This window comes from Vitis vinifera, chromosome 2 (assembly GCF_030704535.1).
Source record: "Vitis vinifera cultivar Pinot Noir 40024 chromosome 2, ASM3070453v1".
NCBI classification, from domain to species: Eukaryota; Viridiplantae; Streptophyta; class Magnoliopsida; order Vitales; family Vitaceae; genus Vitis; species Vitis vinifera.
In genome coordinates this window covers 4,913,624-4,933,564 of record NC_081806.1, presented here as the reverse complement: position 1 = coordinate 4,933,564, position 19,941 = coordinate 4,913,624, and the positions used below count along the sequence as shown (strand labels likewise).

Below are 19,941 nucleotides of genomic sequence, written 5' to 3'. Positions count from 1 at the left end.
GTTCATTTAGTGATGTGATCTTTTTATTCTAAGTATGTGTCATTGTCTTTCTCATGAGTATGCTTTACATGTCTTGTTTTGATGTGTGTTTTGCTTTTGATATGAGACATCTTTTCATTTATACATCATGATCACTCTAGTTTGACTTATCATAGAGGATGTTGAGCCTATTGACCTAGAGAGTTTGAGACTGTGACCTATTTCACATCCTGATCATAGCAGTACCATATCCATATCCATACCTTGCCTTTGTAGAGTTGATGACCCACCCATTTTGAGCTTGATATGACACTACCCTTTGGTACCACTATACGACTTTACCATTCTTATTCTTAGCACACTATAGTACCATTGTCTATTCTTTCCATCATTTTCTTCAATCTGACCAGGTAGAGCCAGAGATGGTTAAACCTGAGGTGAGCTTTGCATGATGATAGATGGATCATGATGAGAGAGTGGTTTGATTGCTTGATAATATTGCTGAGGCAGACAGGTCGTCATGGAACATCCAAATCTAATCCATTGCACATGACTTTAGAGAGTTAGGATGACTAGAGATTGATTTTATGAGACGATGGTGAGTGGATTATGATGATAAAGTGACGTGATTGTCAAAGGACATTGATGATTATCACAGAGCATCAGTGGAAGCTTTCACAAGATCTTAGAAAAGTTGCCATGACTATGTTGGATGGATGTCAGTCTTTAGTAATGACCATGTGAGATTCTGAAAGCACGATGTTCGAGGTTGTGGTCAAAGGATGGGTGGTCATCATTTTATGAGCCTATTTACTTTATCACGACCGCATATAGAGTTACCTGTTGCTAGCCCTTTAAGCCTCACATGAGCACCATAACATTTTCTTTCATCACCTCATTTACCTATTACACTAGGTTAGGGACCCTATAGTGCTTGCATACTTTGATTAGATACCTCATGAGTTTTTGGACCTAACATACATATTCGGGCCTCAACTCTCACTCTTCACTGTGATACTTTCCACTTTGACATCATCTCATCACTTTTTTTGGCATCACATATCACCACTTATTATATTCATCTTCTTTCTTTTTCCTCATCATTACCTACTTGACACTATTCTTGTTGCACCTTGAGTGGTGGTTTTTCACATGTTACTACATGGAGGTCAGTCACATCCTTCCCCTAGTTCACCTTATGGGAGACGATTCAGAGTTCTTATTTTGAGAGGTTGTTTTGTCAGTATGGATTCATGTTACACTAGTACATGGGGAGAGTTTATTCATTTGACTGTGTATTTCATGAGGGGTCATTCATTATTGATCAGAGTATGCGCAAAAAAAAAAACCATAAAAAATAAAAGATAGCGTGTTCTTCATTGTATCATTCTCCATTAAGCACATGTATGGATGTGCTGGTTTACTTCATTGAGTTTATGTGTTAGAGAGAGTTCATATGGGAACTTCTTTCTGAGATTCTATCTTAGTATAGATTTTGGGTAAGAGTATGACTTGCCCATTCGATTTTTATGAGAGATGCAAGCGACCTTTCTTTAGGATTTCTAAATCCTTGCCATATTCGTCATTACATCAATTTTTATGTGACTTACCTCCATTCATTGAAGCAGGTTGATCATCACTCACTTTTCTATCTCTTTGCTTTCTTCTGTCATTATTTTATTACTCCATTTCACTCCATCTCATTTGATTTCTTTCTTTTCTCATCCTACTTGATGTTTGAATTAGGTTCAACACCCATACTTTATTCTTGCTTAATTGATATGTTTATTCCTTTATCGTCATTTTTCGTGTGGGAATCCTTAGGTCTACAACTCATATGGTTTCTACTCATTGCATCTCATGCATGAGGGGTTATGGGATTATATCATTGGGATTATTGAGCCTAGTTTCCTTTCGTTTCTTTCACCTTATTGCCTTAGCTTACTTTACGTCCCGTGTCTTAAGACCACCCTAAGGCCATGACTTCACACATTATGCTTGACAACTCACACATGGGCAATACTTGAGATTGGTTGGGGATTATTTCTTTGAACATGATGGATGGAGAGTTGAGGTGATGGATTACATTGGGGTATACCCCCTTCATCGATAATAGTTTCTTTCAAGATGATACCTTGCATTGGAGCATAGTTAGTTCACCTCTTCACTTGGGTTATGATGGATTAGGAGTTGTGGGATGATCCTACACTGGGGCATAGCCATTTCAAAGAGCATTTTTATTGGAGATATAGTCACTCTACTCGATATTCTGCATTATGACACACTCCACTCGTCAATGGTTGATTTTTTTTTTTTTATGATGGCTTATTTTGAGACACGGTTGCTTTAGAGATTGTGCATGGTAGACACAACCACTCTATTATTTTTTTATGGAGCACGAGGTGATTAAGGTTTGTTGAGATTATATTGGTATATTCAATTTTGGCATTGAGAGATGAGATTGACCTTATTATGATTACACATACTAAAACATAGTCTTTTCATTGGCGATTGACTTTGATTTATCTTGGAGCATAGGCACTTCAAATGGATTATACTGGGGCATAGCCATTTCATTCACATTCATAGAGCACAAGAATTTTGATTCATATGGGTTATGTTGAGATGTTTCCATTTTTAGCACCAAGAGTAGAGATTAATTGATTTGTTGACACACACTAGGCATGATCTTCCTTAGTAGTTGTTGACTCAGATATACTACTTTATACTGAGGCATAGCCGAGATGGAGAGTATTTTTCATTGGAGCATAACCACCTTATTGGATCCTTTACACTAGGGCATATCCATCTTTTGGAGGGAGATCAGATTGGTTATTTACGTTGGAGCATTTAACGAGTGATATGGAGATCATTGGATTATTTCAGGTTGTCTTTATTGCATACTTGGGCATAACCACCTTGTTAGATGTTTTGACATTGAGACTTGACTTTCTGTTTATGATTGCTGCTTTGATGGATTATGGAGCTATTGACACCTTGGGTTTAATCTTCTTGGCATACTTGAATGATCTCATATATACCTACTGATCGCTCGGATTTTGTCGTTTGTTGGATTAAAACAAAATTTATAACCTAATTCACTATTCTATAGCAATTTGTACCCTATCAAAAAGTGGTTTTAGTACAAACTACGATACTATAGTGGTATTTAGGTTTCGTCCACAAGGATGGATTATTCTTGGTAATTAAGACTTGAATGAGATGATAAGAAATGATTGTGATCAAGTGAAATTGACTTGAAATTGCATGATAAAATCTCAAGATAACAATGTATTCAAATTGAAAGGAAAATGAAGTGTAAAAGAGAAGAAAATTAATAAGATGTGAGATTCTCGGAGTTAGGATTTTCTAGAGAGCAATTTCCATGGTGAATAGGTGTTGAGATCTAATTTTCATCAAGTTAGATTGAAAACCTAAATTTTCATCTAAACCGATTATTGATTTAGCTTTATGTTTAGATCTAATTTCTCTTCAAATTAGGTAATCTAATCCAAGAGATCAATTCGAATCATATATTCAATTCATCTTAAATTATCTTCCGATGATTCACACAATGCAACTATTCAATCTTATCAAATCTAGCATTAAGAATTTGATGAATCTGCCTAGTTTGCATTGTAGTAATCATCCAAGATAATTTGAAGAGAAAAATCCTCAAATTTAAATTAATTAATCAATTAGATCAAATTACCTTTGCAATTCAACCTCAATTCTCTAATTCACCATAAATATTGCCTCTAGATCCTCCCTCCTCCAAGAAAAATGAGATTTAGCCTCTCATGCTTGGAGATTTGATCTCACAAGACATGTTTGGCTACTGAGAAAATGAGAGAAAATGAAGGAAAGTAGAGAATTATATAGAGAGAAGAAGTCTGAAAAGTTCTACAATTAGGAAAAATTCAAAAAGTTCTTAAATGAGTCAATCACATTTCTATTCATAGGCCAAGGTCAAGTAGACATTTGGCATCATTTAAGAGGTCTTTTGAAGGCTTCTTTAATAAGGAATCTAGAGAAAATACATTTTCACACGAGCCCCAGCAATTTCGCATGATGGTGTAAAGTGGAAAGTATATTAGCTTCATTTTTGTCTTCCTAGAGCGTTTTGCATGACTGTGTGAAAATTTTGCATGGTCATGCAAAATCACTTTTCATGTTTTCCTTGTGTGCTACAACTAAGCCTATTCTGTTTCATTTTGCATGACTGTGCGAAAATTTCGCATGGTCATGTGAAATTGAAAAACATGATTTTTCGACTCTTCTTTGCAATTTCTCCCATCTCTTCATTTTTAATCCACCTCCACCACCTTCAATTAAGCTCCAAAGCTTGGTCCAAGTGCATTTCATCTTCTTCTTCATCCACATTGTGTACCATTCTCCATTCCATTTTTCATTTGTCACTCCATGCTTCAAAAATCACCTTAAAATATCTCCAAAACTCAACAAAAAAAACCATTAGTATCTCTTGCAAGGGTAGAAATGTATTACTTGGGCATATTAGGCATAATTACTACTCAAAGGGTATGAAACTCATGAAAATTAATATTTAAAATGTGTGGTTTTTTAGTAGTAATCACATACCTACCTTTTATTTTGTACTCAGACATGTCAGCATTAATACTTTCATGATTTCTATTTTACCAAAGCCCGATCATTACCTTCTTCTATCCCACACATATCACCATGACACATGACTTCACACCTCTCTCTTGATTAGGAGAAGATGTAGACCAGTCCTCGATTTCTTTGGTTGTACTTTCATACATCTTTTGAACTTTAGGTTCAACATCTTCCATGATGGCAATACCAGATTGTTGATTTATTATGATAATGCTTTCATTTTGATAGTTGGCATGTTGAGTGTTGATTTGCTTACTCTTTGCATTTTGAGCACTAGTCATCATTGTTTTTATCCATCAGTTAGTTTTGTTTTGTTAGCATGGTATCACAATACATGGTCCTATTTGGCATTACCTATTTGAGATTGGACATTTTCATTACATGATGGATGAGCATATTTCATAGTACAATAATTTTGAGGCATTTTGTATCTCAGTTTATTTATCGTTACATACTGTGGCATGCCCCATTCTCTGAGAGCACCAAACCTTTCAGTAGACTTTCATTCACCTTTTGATCTAGTTGTTGACCTTGGTGAGTTGCATATTGGGGGCATTCCTCCTTCTTTGAGATCACCAGACCTTTCAATAGACTTTCATTCATCTTTTGATCTAGTTGTTGACCCATGCAAGTTGCATACTGTGGCATACCCTCCTTCCTTAGGATCATCAGACTTTTCACAGGTTTCATTATCTTTTAACCTAGTTGTCGATCCTTATGAGTTGTCATACTGGGACATATCCCTTTTTACCAAGTTTGTTTGCATTGTTATCTTAGTTATCCTTTGGATTTGAGCTACTTGATCAGATCATCGTCATGTCAATTCAGTTTAAGTTTTTAGGGTCGCACCTATATCGATCGACCATCTTCCTATCAGTTCAGTTCAGCTTGAGTTTTGGGACCACACTTATATCGATCGGTCATTTGTCTTGTCAGTTTGTGTTCAATTCGAGTTAGGATCACACCTATATCGATTGGTCATTTCCTATAAGTTTAGTTCAGTTTGAGTTTTTTAGGACTGCACCTATATCGATCGGTCATTGTCTCGTTAGTTTGAGTTTGAGTTTTTAGGGCTACCTTCATATCGATTGACCATCTTCCTATCATCTTGTGTTAGATTTCAGTTTTTAGGACTGCACCTATATCTATCGGTCATTCATCTTGTCAGTTCAATTTGAGTTTTCGGGACCACACCTATATTGATCGGTCATTGTCCATATTAGTTTGAGTTTAGTCCGAGTTGGGACCACACCTATATTGATCGGTCATTGTCTTGTCAGTTTGAGTTTTTAGGGTCGCACCTATATTGATCGGTCATTCATCTTGTCAGTTCAGTCAGAATTTTGGAGTCGCACCTATATTGATCGGTCATCTTCCTGTCAGTTTGTGTTCAGTTCGAGTTGGGACCGCACTTATATCAATCAGTCATTATCTTGTCAATTTGATCTTGAGTTTTTAAGACTACATCTATATCGATCGGTCATTCATCTTGTTAGTTCAGTCAGAGTTTTAGGGTCGCACCTATATCGATTGACCATCTTCTATGTCAATTTGAGTTCAGTTTGAGTTTAGGACCACACCTATAACGATCGGTCATCATCTTGTCAGTTTGCATTTGAGTTTTCAGGACCGCACCTATATTGATCGATCATCTTCTATGTCAGTTTGAGTTCAATTTGAGTTTAGGACCACACCTATATCGATCAGTCAACGTCTTGTTAGTTTAAGTTTAGGTTTTTGGGGTCGCACCTATATCGATCGGTCATATTCTTGTCAGTTTATGTTCAGTTTGAGTTAGGACAGCACTTAGATCGATTGATCATTTTTGTATCAGTTTGAGTTTTTGAGGTTGCACCTATATCGATCAACCATTTTCTTGTCTTGTTAGCTCAGTTTGAGTTTTTCGAGACCGCACCTATATCGATCGATCATTGTCTTGTGTTTATTTTGAGTTTTGAGTCCATACCTATATCGATCAATCATTGTCTTGTCAATTGAGTTGAGTCTTGTTCGTCTTCAAGTCGCGCCTACCTAATTGAGTCTTGTTCGATCTTGAGTCACACCTCTTTCTTTGAGTTCATTATTTATGAAAATCGATCATTTCTTACTTTGTTTATCATTGAGCCATTCATTGTGTCATAGTCTAGTGCTACTCATTATACATGCATTATCATACACTCCTCGCGTCATCCACATCTTTGGCTAGAGTTTCCCTTCCCTAGTATGTGCCTTTGATCTTGAGCTTATCGTGTTATGTGTTTAGACCAAAATTCGGGATCTTTTCAATTCTTCGATACAGATCACTTCATTCCATTCATCTCTCACGTATTCGTGATCCATTCATTACACTCATGATCTCTACCGAAGAGGGACATATTTGTAGATCCTCATTTTTTGTCTAAGTTTTTTTTTTGGTTATTTTTTTGGCACATTTTTACCACCTTTTAGGAAGTTTTAATAGCACGTGTATGAGATAGTAGGTTGGAAAAGACATTTTCTTGAAGCAACTAGCATGTGACAGGTGATATGAGGATTCAGAGGTCGTTGGGAGTGAGCTTGGACGGTAAGAAATCTGAACCAAAAAATAACCACAAAAATTTTTTGAAAGTGTTGCAGACCGGTGCCGGAGGAGCTTGGGAAGAAGACAAATAGAGGTTAGGAGAGTTTGAGATACATGAGTTGAGTATTCTGGGAGGAGGAACCAATCGTTTTTCTAAAGGAAGTAAAAATGGTGAACTGAGCATTAAGCATAGAGTGAGAGAGATGAAAACCAGAGTTCAAGTAGGTTTAGAGGGAAATAGAGTTGGAGGAAGAGAGAGCTAGTTTTCGGAGGAGAAGACACATAGGGGAATCGTCTTGAAGGGGAACAACACAAGCATGATTTCTATAAGTTGTCGATTCCTTCGTTCTCATACCATTTTATTATGTTTTCTATGTATAATGGGATTTTATTTTGATGCCTAAATGTGAGCATTGGGGACTTTAGCATATTTTTATAGAATCTGAGTTTGCTTGCACTCATTTTATGCTTGATTTCTAACTTGTTTTCTGGGTTCTATTTTGAGATTTTATATGAGATGTTGGCAATCACGTCTTGATTTCCCTTTGAAATCCATTTTGGCTCATCCCCTACATCTAAGCTCGTTGATTGAAACATGAAACGTGGCTTTATCGAGTCCATTTTGTTCTTACCATTTGTGCTTTATTTTTCTATCTTCCTCTATTCCTGGTACTCGGCAATGGTGTGCATCAAATTCCCCATCTTTGCCTGAAAGAGTAAGGAACTACAGGAGATATATTCTATTCTTAGTCTGTGGGTATGAAGATTTACAACATGCCCGTCCAATTATGGGAATGCTAAAAATGGCTCATGGATATTGAGGGTGGTTGAAATTTATTTGGGTAGTAAGGTTTGAGAAGCTGAACAGATGGGAAGATGATAAAGGAACAGGGGAATACTTTGGCTAACTTAGTTACAAAACATCTAGACAGCCATAGTCAAGAGTTGGAAGAGAGTCTTGTGAGGTAGGAATCAGAGCATCATGGTGAAAACGCTGAACTAAAAGTCATTTCTGATGGTATGTATACTCCTGAGGATGAATGGGTTTCTGCTTCAAGGATAGGAAGGTCACCTACATAAGATTCCGCTATTGAAAAGAGTAAGACGGAGCAATGTGCCATGAAAGTTTCTGTTATTGAAAAAAAAAATCAAGGGAATAGAGAATGGGAAACTCATCCCGCAAAACAAGTTGTTTCATCATCTGGAAGATCTCCAAATTCTGGTCCTCATCTTTCTCATCCTGTTGGCCTTGAGCATGTTGTCCTACTTTTGGATCTTGTTTTGCTTTAAGTGTAGCAGCCCCTGAGTGAATGGAACCATATCCTAGCTTGCTCATGACTCGAGCAGACTCCTTATAACGTTGTCATGGCTCAAGTCTTGTACAAACTTGGATTGGCTGAACAGCTACAAGAGAGGAATGAAAGCCATGTTGGTGTCTTCGGCTTTGACCTTGTTAGTGCCATGACTGAGCAACTTGAGGTAATAGAACAAGAGCCCCTCGATTTCTCTTGCACAATCATGGTTCTTGGAAGGACGGGAGTTGGGTACAAAGAAAGTTCAGGGTGTTATGGGAATAGTTCAAGAGAGTAAGGTAAGGGTCATGGACACTCTAGGCCTTCTACCATCTTGGTCAGAACAATGCTAGAATGAGAAGATCTTCCGCTCTGTTAAAAGTTTTATCAAGAAAACCTCTTCATATATTGCTCTGTATCTTGATACGTTGGACATGCATAGCAATGATTTTGGTGACATGTAGTTGTTGCGCACAATGACTGAAATATTTGGGTTATCAATATAGTGTAATGCAATTGTGGTTCTCACTCATGCAGCATCTACTCCACCACTCTTATCCCCTTTCTTTGTACTCATCACTGGCAATTTATCCCACATAATCGCATCACTTTACCATCCTACATCATTCATATCCTCATTTTTCATGTCCATCAAACCCAAATCTCAAACAAAATTCCCCATCTCATACTCACCTAACATATCTTCTCCACTGTTCATTCCCCACTCATTTATTTTCTACCCTACCCTGGTGCAGGTGACCCATGCGTGCATGGCCTCCTAAACCCTTATCAAAGTCCTCCATCAAATCTGAATCCCCAACCAAGTTGCTCCACGCCTAAAACCTTATGACTAGCTCATCATTTTTCCAATCTCCATATCTACTACTTTCAACCCATCCATCAAACCCATCACTACACTCTCACCTTCAACCTCATTCACATGCCTAACCTACTGCCCCGCTACTCATTTCCTATCCATGTGCACAAGAATTATACATGGTCACTCTTCATACCCATCGAACCTGTCTCCACACCACTACTCACTTCCCATTTGACCACCACCCTCAACGTCTTCCCTTCCTCATATTGACCACCTACCTTTCCTCCACCATTCATATCCCCAATCCACCATACCCACATTTCCATCTTTCATACCCACTAAACCCACTTCTTCCATTACCTACATCTCTACTCAACATCTAACCCTGTAAACCCATTTCACTTTCTACCTGTTCCATTCATCCTATCTCCAAACCCATTTTTCTCACTATTTCCTCTACTTAAACTTCTTCTCATTCTTTCCCATGGGCGCGCAGCCCACATGCACGACCACTTCAATGCACACATGTCATGTTTCTGCTTGTTTCTAATCATAGCATCTTCAATACTTGGCACATCTTCCACATTATGATGAGAGTTCAAGTTTTGTAGTCCTCACACAGTTTTCCAATCATCCATTCCATCATGGGCTCGCACACACATGGGTTCAACTTGCATAGCCACCTTGTGATATTTGGAGTCACTACGCGGGCTGGTAGAATGATGTAATTCCCAGGCATGTTAAATTGCCAAATTGCCATGTGAAGGGAGGCGCTTGGAAGCTTCGTTGTTGTGTCTCTTTCTCCTCCACTTCCCCATTACTCCATCATTCTTCAGACTCCATCATGAAACTCACTACCATAAAAAATTGGACAGCCACAACTGTGGAGTCCCTTGTTGTTTATAAGCAAAAATGGTATTGATAGGCAAAGAAGTTGCAATCTAGTTGGAAATTATGAGAGAAATTCCAAAGTCAACTTCTTACTTCAGCCAATGGCAAGGCTCAATGAAAGCTCTTCATTCTGGTGCAATTTGTTTTCAGTAAGTCATGGATTGTGTCCTAAATTGAGAAAATGCACTGCCATTCTTCAGAAAGAATTAAATTGTTCAGAAAAGTTTAAGCATCATGATTGTTCATTTTGTCCAATTAGTTGTTGGAGTGATGCTGGTTATGTCAGTTTCTGTTGACGTTAGTAGAACATCTTTCTAGGCCCTCACTGAAGAAATTTTTTTTTTCCTTAAAGGCATGGAAGACAATTGACCATGCATATGTTGACAAAACATTTAGTGGTCATAGTTGGTTTCACTACAAAGAAAAAGGCACTGCGTAATGAGCCAATGAACACGCGAGAAGAGACATATATGGCAATAAGAAAGATGTTTGCCACACTTGATGATCATTTCACTCTTTTTCTGGAGCCTGGCAAGTTTAATAGTTTGTGATCTGGAACTCAAGGTGCTCTTACAGGTGTCGGGCTGTCAATTGAATACCCCTAATGGATTTGATGGATCACCTACTCTAGGAGGTCCGACAAGTAGAGTTAACATCTTGTATAGGGGTTGTTCTATGGTACCCACTCTTCATTTTGGGGGTACCTACCCACATTTGACCCCAATAAAAATATGACATGTGTAAAGTACATATCATTAAAAAATTTATAAAAACTTATCAAACCGGTAAAGATGACTTGTTGGTGAGAAATAATCACATGCATTTCATATATATCTAAATATTACAATTATTTATAATTTATTATTAAATATTAAATATAATTTGTTATTTAATGCTTTACCTAACTCTATCTAAAAAAAGAAAATTTTACCTACTACTCTTATACTCTCATTATTCATATATAAAAAAAATGATAGTAATTTAATATGAAAATTAAATAATTTCAACTACCAAATTACAAAATATGTAAGATGTATTTTGATGAATCAAATTTCAAGATCAAGTTCAAAACTTTTTGAGAGAGAAAATTTAAAATTTGTATTATATGAAGAAGATGAAGGATTTCAAGTGATTACAAGTGTCAAAGGTAATATTTGATATTTTTTTATCCAAATATAATTGTTGTAGGAAGAAATGTTATGTTAAATAATGATTTTAGAATTTTTTATGAGTTTATTATAAAATTTTGTTATCAAATTGTTATTAATATTTTTTTATAATTTTTTTTTTGTTCATAAATTAAATTTGAAGATGAAGCTTTATATGTCTTGAAGGATGTCAAGTGATTACAAGTGTTAAAAGGTAACATTTGGTTTTTTTTTTTCCATTTACATATACCTATTGTAGGTAGAAATGTCATGTTAAATGACATTTAAATATGTAATGATTTATAATATCTAGATTTTTTAATTTTTTTCCGAGTTATTTTTAATCAAATTGAGAGCACTTAGTAATTTGTTATGAAATTGTCATCAATATTTTGTAAGAGAGGATACGAACTTTCTAAGTGAGGGTACGAACTTTCTAAGGGAGGGTACGAACTTTCTAAGGGAGGGTACGAACTTTGTAAGGGTGGGTACGAACTTTCTAAGGGAGGGTACGAACTTTCTAAGGGAGGGTACGAACTTTCTAAGGGTGGGTACGAACTTTCTAAGGGAGGGTACGAACTTTCTAAGGGAGGGTACGAACTTTCTAAGGGTGGGTATGAACTTTCTAAGGGAGGATACGAACTTTCTAAGGGTGGGTACGAACTTTCTAAGGGAAGGTCTAAGGGTGGGTACGAACTTTCTAAGGGAGGGTACGAACTTTCTAAGGGTGGGTACGAACTTTCTAAGGGAGGGTACGAACTTTCTAAGGGTGGGTACGAACTTTCTAAGGGAGGGTACGAACTTTCTAAGGGAGGGTACGAACTTTCTAAGGGTGGGTACGAACTTTCTAAGGGTGGGTACGAACTTTCTAAGGGAGGGTACGAACTTTCTAAGGGAGGGTACGAACTTTCTAAGGGAGGGAGGGTACGAACTTTCTAAGGGTGGGTACGAACTTTCTAAGGGAGGGTACGAACTTTCTAAGGGAGGGTACGAACTTTCTAAGGGAGGGTACGAACTAGATAATGTAATTTTCTAACTACTCTATCTTTTATATTTCAGTTTCTTCATAGATACGATGGACAAAGGCAAAGAAAAGGAATTTATCATTGATTTGAACGATGAAGACTTTGATTACCAATATGATAGCATTGTTAAAACTGAGTCTGATGAAGAGGCCATTCTAGTTTCGGACAATATTTTTAATGATTTAACTGTTGAAGATATATGGAAGATGGAGTTTAGCTCAGTAGATGAGGCAGAAGAATTTTATAATTTATTTGCTAAAGTTACCGGATTCAGTGTTAGAAAGGATGATGTAAAACGAGATAAAAATCAAAATATAGTATCTCGTAAGTGGGTTTGTTCGAAAGAAGGATATCGACATAGAGTGTGTTTAGAGAATGAAAATCGAAAACGAGAACCTAAGGCAGTAACTCGAGTTGGTTGTGAAGCAACATTTCGGATTGGGTTTAACAAACAAATGAACAAGTGGGTTGTGAAAGAGTTTATGGTTGATCATAATCATCCTTTGGTGGAACAAAAAAATGTCCAATTCCTTCGATCCCATAAGGTCATTAAAAATGCAGATAAAGCTCAATTGAATGCAATGCGAGGTGTTGGCATAGGAACTAGCCAAATTATGGATTACATGGTGCAACAATCAGGTGGATATAATAATGTTGGCTTCACAAAAAAAAGATCTATATAACCATGTTGATGCTGATCGTAGAGTTCATCTAAGAGATGGTGATGCAGAGGGTGCTTTGGCTTATTTGTGTGGAAAGTCTGAAATGGATCCATCATTTTATTACAAGTACAATGTTGATGAAGACAACCATCTAGCAAACCTGTTTTGGGCAGATTCTACTAGTAAATTGGATTACAGTTGTTTTGGAGATGTATTAGCATTTGATACAACTTATCGGACTAATGCTTATAAAAAACCGTTGGTCATATTAGTTGGCATTAACCATCACCATCAAACTATAGTGTTTGGATCTGCATTATTGGTAGATGAGAGTGTTAGCACTTATACTTGGGTCTTGGAGACTTTTTTGGACGCAATGAATAACAAGAAGCCTCTTTCTGTTATTACTGATGGGGATAAAGCAATGCGTAAAGCCATCAAGAGGATATTTCCAGACTCTTGTCATCGATTATGTGCTTGGCATATTCAACGCAATGCATTCACTAATGTCCATGTCAAAGATTTTACTAATCATTTTTCTAAGTGCATGTTCATGGAAGGCACCGTTGAAGAATTTGAATGTGCATGGAATGACATGTTGGAAATGTTTAATCTTCATGGACATAAGTGGGTGACAGATATATATGCTAAGCGTTCTAGATGGGCGGAGGCTTATTTAAGGGGGCATTTCTTTGCTGGTATGAAAAGCACACAAAGGTGTGAGAGCATGAATGCATACTTGAATCATTTCCTTAAAACTCGTTTGAAGTTGTTTGAGTTTGTCAAGCATTTTGATAGAGCACTCTCACATATTCGTCATAATGAGGCAAAGGCAGAGTTTGAGACACACCATTCTTCAGCTGTTCTAACAACCAAACTCTATGCAGTTGAGAAATATGCAGGGACTGTTTTCACAAGGCAATCTTTTCTAAAATTTAGGAATGAGATGAAGAATGCAGAATTGTTTTTCTCTGTTAGTACAGAAAATCATGGAGGTTATCGTGTCCATACATTGACCAAGTTTAGAAGCCCTGACAAGATTTGGAAAGTATGTTATGGTAATAGTGATCGGTCTATGAAATGTACTTGTATGATGTTTGAGTCAGTTGGTTTTCCATGTCCCCACATGATTGTTGTAATGAAGATAGAACACCTTGAAGAAATACCTGAGACTTGTATTATGAAAAGGTGGTCTAAGTTAGCAAAGGAAACGGTCCAAGTTCATCATGACAATGAAAGTCAAGGTGATGCGACTAACATCATACGATATGGTGCACTCAGCTCTATGTGCTCACGGATGTCTTATTTCGCATCTCAATCGGAAAAAGCTTTTAAAGAGGCTAGATGTGAAATACAAAGACTCACTTTTCAAATGGAAGAACTTTGTAAAAATTCAGTGGAAGAAAGTGAACGAGAAGATTTGAAAGCTACAAAACACCATGTTCGAGATCCTATCATTGTGAAGACGAAAGGTAATCCGGGTAACTTAAAAGACAAATTTAAAAAACCAAGGCATTGTGGGAAATGTAAGAAAGTAGGACACACTGTTCGAAAATGCCCAGAGTTCGTCAACACTCACAATGCATTTATCAACATTGAAGATTCAATTGAAGATATGGTATGTTCAAACACACATTCACTAAATTCATTAATTATTCACTTTATAGTTATTTTTATTTGGTTAAATTGGTTGAAATAAAAAATTGAATTCTTTATATTAATACAGGGGGACATGCATTCATTACTAAATCACAACATGGAAGGTGGATCAAGACACGGGACAAATGAATTTTCTCAAAACGTAAGTTTAACATTTTTTAAGTAATTTTTATTATGATGTGAAAAATATTACTTATTAGAGTAATTGAAAAATTAAATCATATTACAGACAACACTTGGCACATTTCAGAATCCAGAAACGAGCTTAAATGATTCATGGCTCGGGTTACATCCACCAAATTACTTCACAAACCAAGTAAGAGTCATAGAATAAATTATTTACACCACATATCATATATCTATATATTGACAGAAGTTCCTTAACATTTAGTATTTAATCATATGGATTTTCTTTCAAAATATTATGTATAATTGTAAATATTTTCAATGTAGGTCACCATAAACCACTTTACATCTGGAATTTCGGGAGCAAGTTCTACATATCATAACCAATGAGTTGTACTACAATGCAAAAAATTATGTACAAAAAAAAAATTTCAACTCTTGATTGTATTCTATACTCTTTTTCTCTTTATTTTTGCATGATTCTGAACTTTATCTAATATTATAACTTTCTCACTATTTTCATCATCAAGAAGTAATTCGATTGCCAATTTGTGTCTTATAGCTGTAGAGTCCCAATGGGAAGGGGTTGAACTTGAGTACATGAAATCGGATCTTCGCATATGATTAATGACATGGACTCCACAATCCCACCTAACAAATGAAATCAGCAAACATTTATCTAGTTAGTACATACAAATATTATCTTGAACACATTATATTTGAAGAAACAATTATGCTTGCTTACCCATTGGCTTGCACATCTACCCATGTAGGTCTTTCAATGGGAACACTTGATAAATTCTTTAGATGCCCATTGAGATTAAAAAAATGTGCACACTCTTCAACCTAATATTCATATCGTTATATTTTTTTAGCAAAATAAAACATGCTATTTAACAACTAACATTAAAAAGTAATAAAATTCATTAAAATATAAGACATACCACAGTTCTCACAGATGAAGTTCGCATGTCATCCCTTTCTATTGATGGTAATGAATCCAATATATGAATATTATGTTGATGAAGATTTATAACACACAAATACCAATGATCCGGACATGTATCGTGCATCGGGATGTATATCTAAACAAAACACACATTTTAGCATTGATAATTATTTACAACTATGCTATGCATCCAACTTCAAATATGTACCTTATTGCAATCATTCATTTCATCCATGTGTTTGATAATATGTGTGAACATCTTGGTAGCAGTTGCCAAATTTCGACCACCATGTAAGATTATTTGCTATGAAAAAAAAAAAAACATATATATATCACAATATTTATTAGGTTTTTTTTTCTTTAATAAGAAATATAATAGATGAACATACCGCAAATGTGGTGGGTAAGTAGCATCTGGTAGGTCGTATTCCTTTGAATTTGTTCTCAAAACTATTAAGTTTGCATGCAAATACATTTATGATCTAAAAATGAAACACAAAAAAGTTAACAATGTTAATTATGTAATAGAATTAATAAGAATTGGGTTTATCCTTGTATTACTCACCACATCGAGTAATTCTTGTCTAGGCCCTAAAGTCAAGAAGTCTGCTCGACTTGCATGCTCATATTGAAAATTAACAAGAAGTTCACTGCAAAATATAAGATATTTAATAAGTATAATTTTTAAAACATGACATACATAAAGTATAGTCAAAATAATTGGTTTACACACCTTTTGTCCAATGAAACATCAAACACATAAGCAACAACTAGAGACTCAAGTGTACTCAAGGAATGTGAATCCTCCACGTTCGGCAAAATGGACATGGGGATTATCTATATTGAAAACATCTCTAACAAACATTAGTTATCGTTCACTATATTATTAAGTATTTAAAAAATACTACACCAATGAAGTAACATATTACCTTTAATACCTTTTGTGATCCAACAACTATGCTTGGGAATCTCTTAGGCTTTGGCATCTTATTGGATTGATGAATGTAGGGTGACACCTTGAATTTACTAGGCTTGCGTTCCATTGTTGATCGTGTTTTCTTCAATTGACGTGGGAGCACCACCAATGAACTTAGTTGTTCTTCTTGTTTTTCAACATATGGAACATCAACATTAACCTATCACGTATTTGAACATTAGTATATATATATATATAGAACTTTGTAAAAAACTAGGTCTTCATAATATGCAAATACCTTTTCATCGTGACATTGATTGTTGACAATGGGAGAAACATGTAACTCCATGTCACCACATGAGTCATTCTCACTCAATCTCTCTTCTACGACAACATTGCTTATAGGAAAAAAACAAACGTTTCAATTCCATATATTTTTCTTCAAATTCTCTAAAAGTTGATTCTTTACAACTTTCATCCATATTAGAAACATTTGTTTGTAGCACAAATTTTTTCAACTTCTCAAAAGCTTCCTCCATACCCATCAAACTTTTTTCTTCAACCTAGTAACAAATAAAAATTTCCAATATCATGAAAAAAAAAGTTTGACATGAATAAACTAATGTATATAAATATAGTATGAAAAAGTACCTTATGCCCTTCTTCTTCTTGTTCATGAACTTTTGCATCTTGTTTATCACCATCTTCTACATTTCTCATATCATTATCTTTATGATCACTTGTTATCTCATCTTTCTCAACCACCTTCATTTTTTCATCATTTTCATTTTCCGCACCATTATTTTGCTCTATATCCACACTTTGCCCAATTTTTATAATCCATATCGTGACCTATAATTTATCCATAAACTTTATTATAATTGCAACATCACATAAACAAATAAGTTTTTCAGTTAGTAAATGTATCTTACCTTTGGATTATCATAACCTCCAAGTGTTTTGATTTTACGTTTCATTCTAGAAACCTCATCATCTCCCCATTCATTTATACGAGGGCTATATGCATTAAAACGTAAGTTCATACCCTTCTTTGTGGAAATGTGGTCTAGGTAGAAAATCTGTAAGAAATAAATTCCAAAATAAGTATAGAATTGAATATATCACAAATCTATTATTGTTAAAAATATCATAATATATCAACTTTGTTAAAAGTGTATTACCATTAGAAAAAATAAACATCCAGAAATCCCACTGCTTCGTTTCTTGGATTTAAAGTCGTTTATGCCTCGTACAAGGAAGAAGAATACTATTTGAGCCCAATTTATCTTCTTTATTGATGCGGTGTCTTGAAGGAGATGGAGGAAGGAAGGCTTGACACTAACTTTCATCGTTGGACATAACAAGGCACCCAAAACAAATAATACAAAACGAATTTTAAATTCATCCTCACATTTCTTTTCTTGCCGTATTTGGTTTTCTAACATCAACAATGGCAATTTTCCCTTCCCATCACAATACATGTTGTATAAATCATTTCGTTTACTTGTGCATCTCTCTATATCTACCTCCACTCCCTTAGCCTTCAAGCCCAAAATTAACTCAACATCCATTGGGGATAATTTAATGGAAGTGTTATGCACACTTAATGTGCATGAAAGAGTGTCAAAATTCTCTACCAACCAATGACATAAACTATGATCAAGTTTAGTACATCGTAATCCTAAAATACCTCCAAACCCTATTTCTTGTATGACGACCTTTTGATTAGGTTGCAAGTGTTGAAGTAGTTTATACACCCGATCAGGCGAACAACGCGTGTGAAGATATGACTGGAAGTCATAAATATACATAAGCATATATATTTTAAATTGAAAGGAAATATTATCATAATTTAAAAACATAAATTTCGAATTTCTTACCTTTGATGCATTTTTTGAGTTTTGACCCTTTTGTTTTATATATTCATGAGGGCATTTTTTAGACTTCTCTATGAACTCTTTTTTTTCTCTATTTGAAAGGGATTGCCACTTTTTCCCAATCTCTTTTCGCAACTGTAATATTAAATTAGTTAGTTATCATATAGAGTATAAAAGTTGACTAAAAAACATATTATGCAAATATTCATTTCTTTTCTTACATCATTATTTATTATCAATTCCTTGTTATCTTTTTTTCTTGCGAGTACTTGTTCTTGACTGCAAAAAACATCACATAAAAATGATTATATTTTCAACATATGAATAAATATCCAAAATGAATTAACTATATATGTATATATATTCTTACAAATAATAAAGTCATGAACCCATAGGAAGTTTTGGGTTTGAAGGGGGATCATTCTCCTCAAATGATTGTTTGCTCCTGTTTAAAACACAACATTATGAATGTAATTTACAACTAATTAAAACTATGTACTATATTCAAATAATTAAGTGACAAATATAAAATCTTACATATTTGGCTTTCTAAGTCAAGATGCAGTAAGACTGCTCAAAATAAGATAAACTCCTCTTATATTAAGCAACTGTGTAGCCTGCAACATAGTGAGCATACCGATAAGAATTAAGTTTTGAATTTGACAAAAATGAGTTTGAAAATATTTGTAACAAAATGGAGTTTTTTTTCTAAAAATATTAATCATTATTTAATCATTAGATCGATGAGTTAAACTAATTAAAATAAATTTAAATTATCAAATAAAAATAATTTATTTACTTTAAATCCTTTTTCTTTTTTTTTTATCTTGTCTTTTTTACATAGCATAGCAAAAAGACATTTTTTAAAATTATATCAATTAATTTATAATTTTTTAAAATATAATAATGTCCAAATGTTTTAAGCTCTTTTATCATTCTTTTCATCTCCTTAGGATCTTGTTTCATTGTATGGTTTAGTCGCATTTTGTAATTTCCAAATTTCATTACAAGTCCTCTAAGCTTCGTAGCTGAAAGTCCACCATACTTTTCTTTTAACGTTTCCCACATTTCATGAGAAGTTTGATATACCTCATACTCAATCATAAGATCATCTTGCATACAACGTAATAACGTTATGCGAGCTAAAGATTTTTTTTGTGAGAGATGCCACATCAACAAGATAAATATATATGTCATGTCTGGCATATCAAATTATTTACATGTTATGTACAAAACATAAAAAAAATGTAATAAATAGAAGGAAAACTAATCTTCTCCCTTGAAATTAAAAGAAACAATGTTAGGATTATACACAGTGTCTTCTATAACTCTAGAAGTTGTTTTCAATAACCATAACCCTCTAAGATTTTTATGCCTACTAGAATTTGAAAATCTTGCA

At 34.9% G+C, this 19,941-nt stretch overlaps 1 protein-coding gene across 1 annotated transcript; it reads left to right on the top strand.

The window, feature by feature from the left end:
- Window positions 1-12,403: 12,403 nt before the first annotated feature.
- On the top strand, window positions 12,404-13,884 carry LOC104879509 (protein FAR1-RELATED SEQUENCE 5). The gene is made up of 3 exons (XM_059741914.1): window positions 12,404-12,643; window positions 12,993-13,713; window positions 13,814-13,884. Exons 1-3 carry the CDS (start codon window positions 12,404-12,406, stop codon window positions 13,882-13,884), a joined length of 1,032 nt encoding a protein of 343 aa, XP_059597897.1.
- The last annotated feature ends 6,057 nt before the right edge of the window (window positions 13,885-19,941 follow it).

Bases quoted from the DNA above. Each gene is read 5' to 3' on its own strand.
- LOC104879509 (XM_059741914.1), top strand. From the start codon at position 12,404: ATGGACAAAGGCAAAGAAAAGGAATTTATCATTGATTTGAACGATGAA. The intron at 12,644-12,992 runs GTAAAACGAGAT...TGCAACAATCAG, and splicing joins TCAGTGTTAGAAAGGATGAT to GTGGATATAATAATGTTGGC. The intron at 13,714-13,813 runs GTATGAAAAGCA...GCATTTTGATAG, and splicing joins AAGGGGGCATTTCTTTGCTG to AGCACTCTCACATATTCGTC.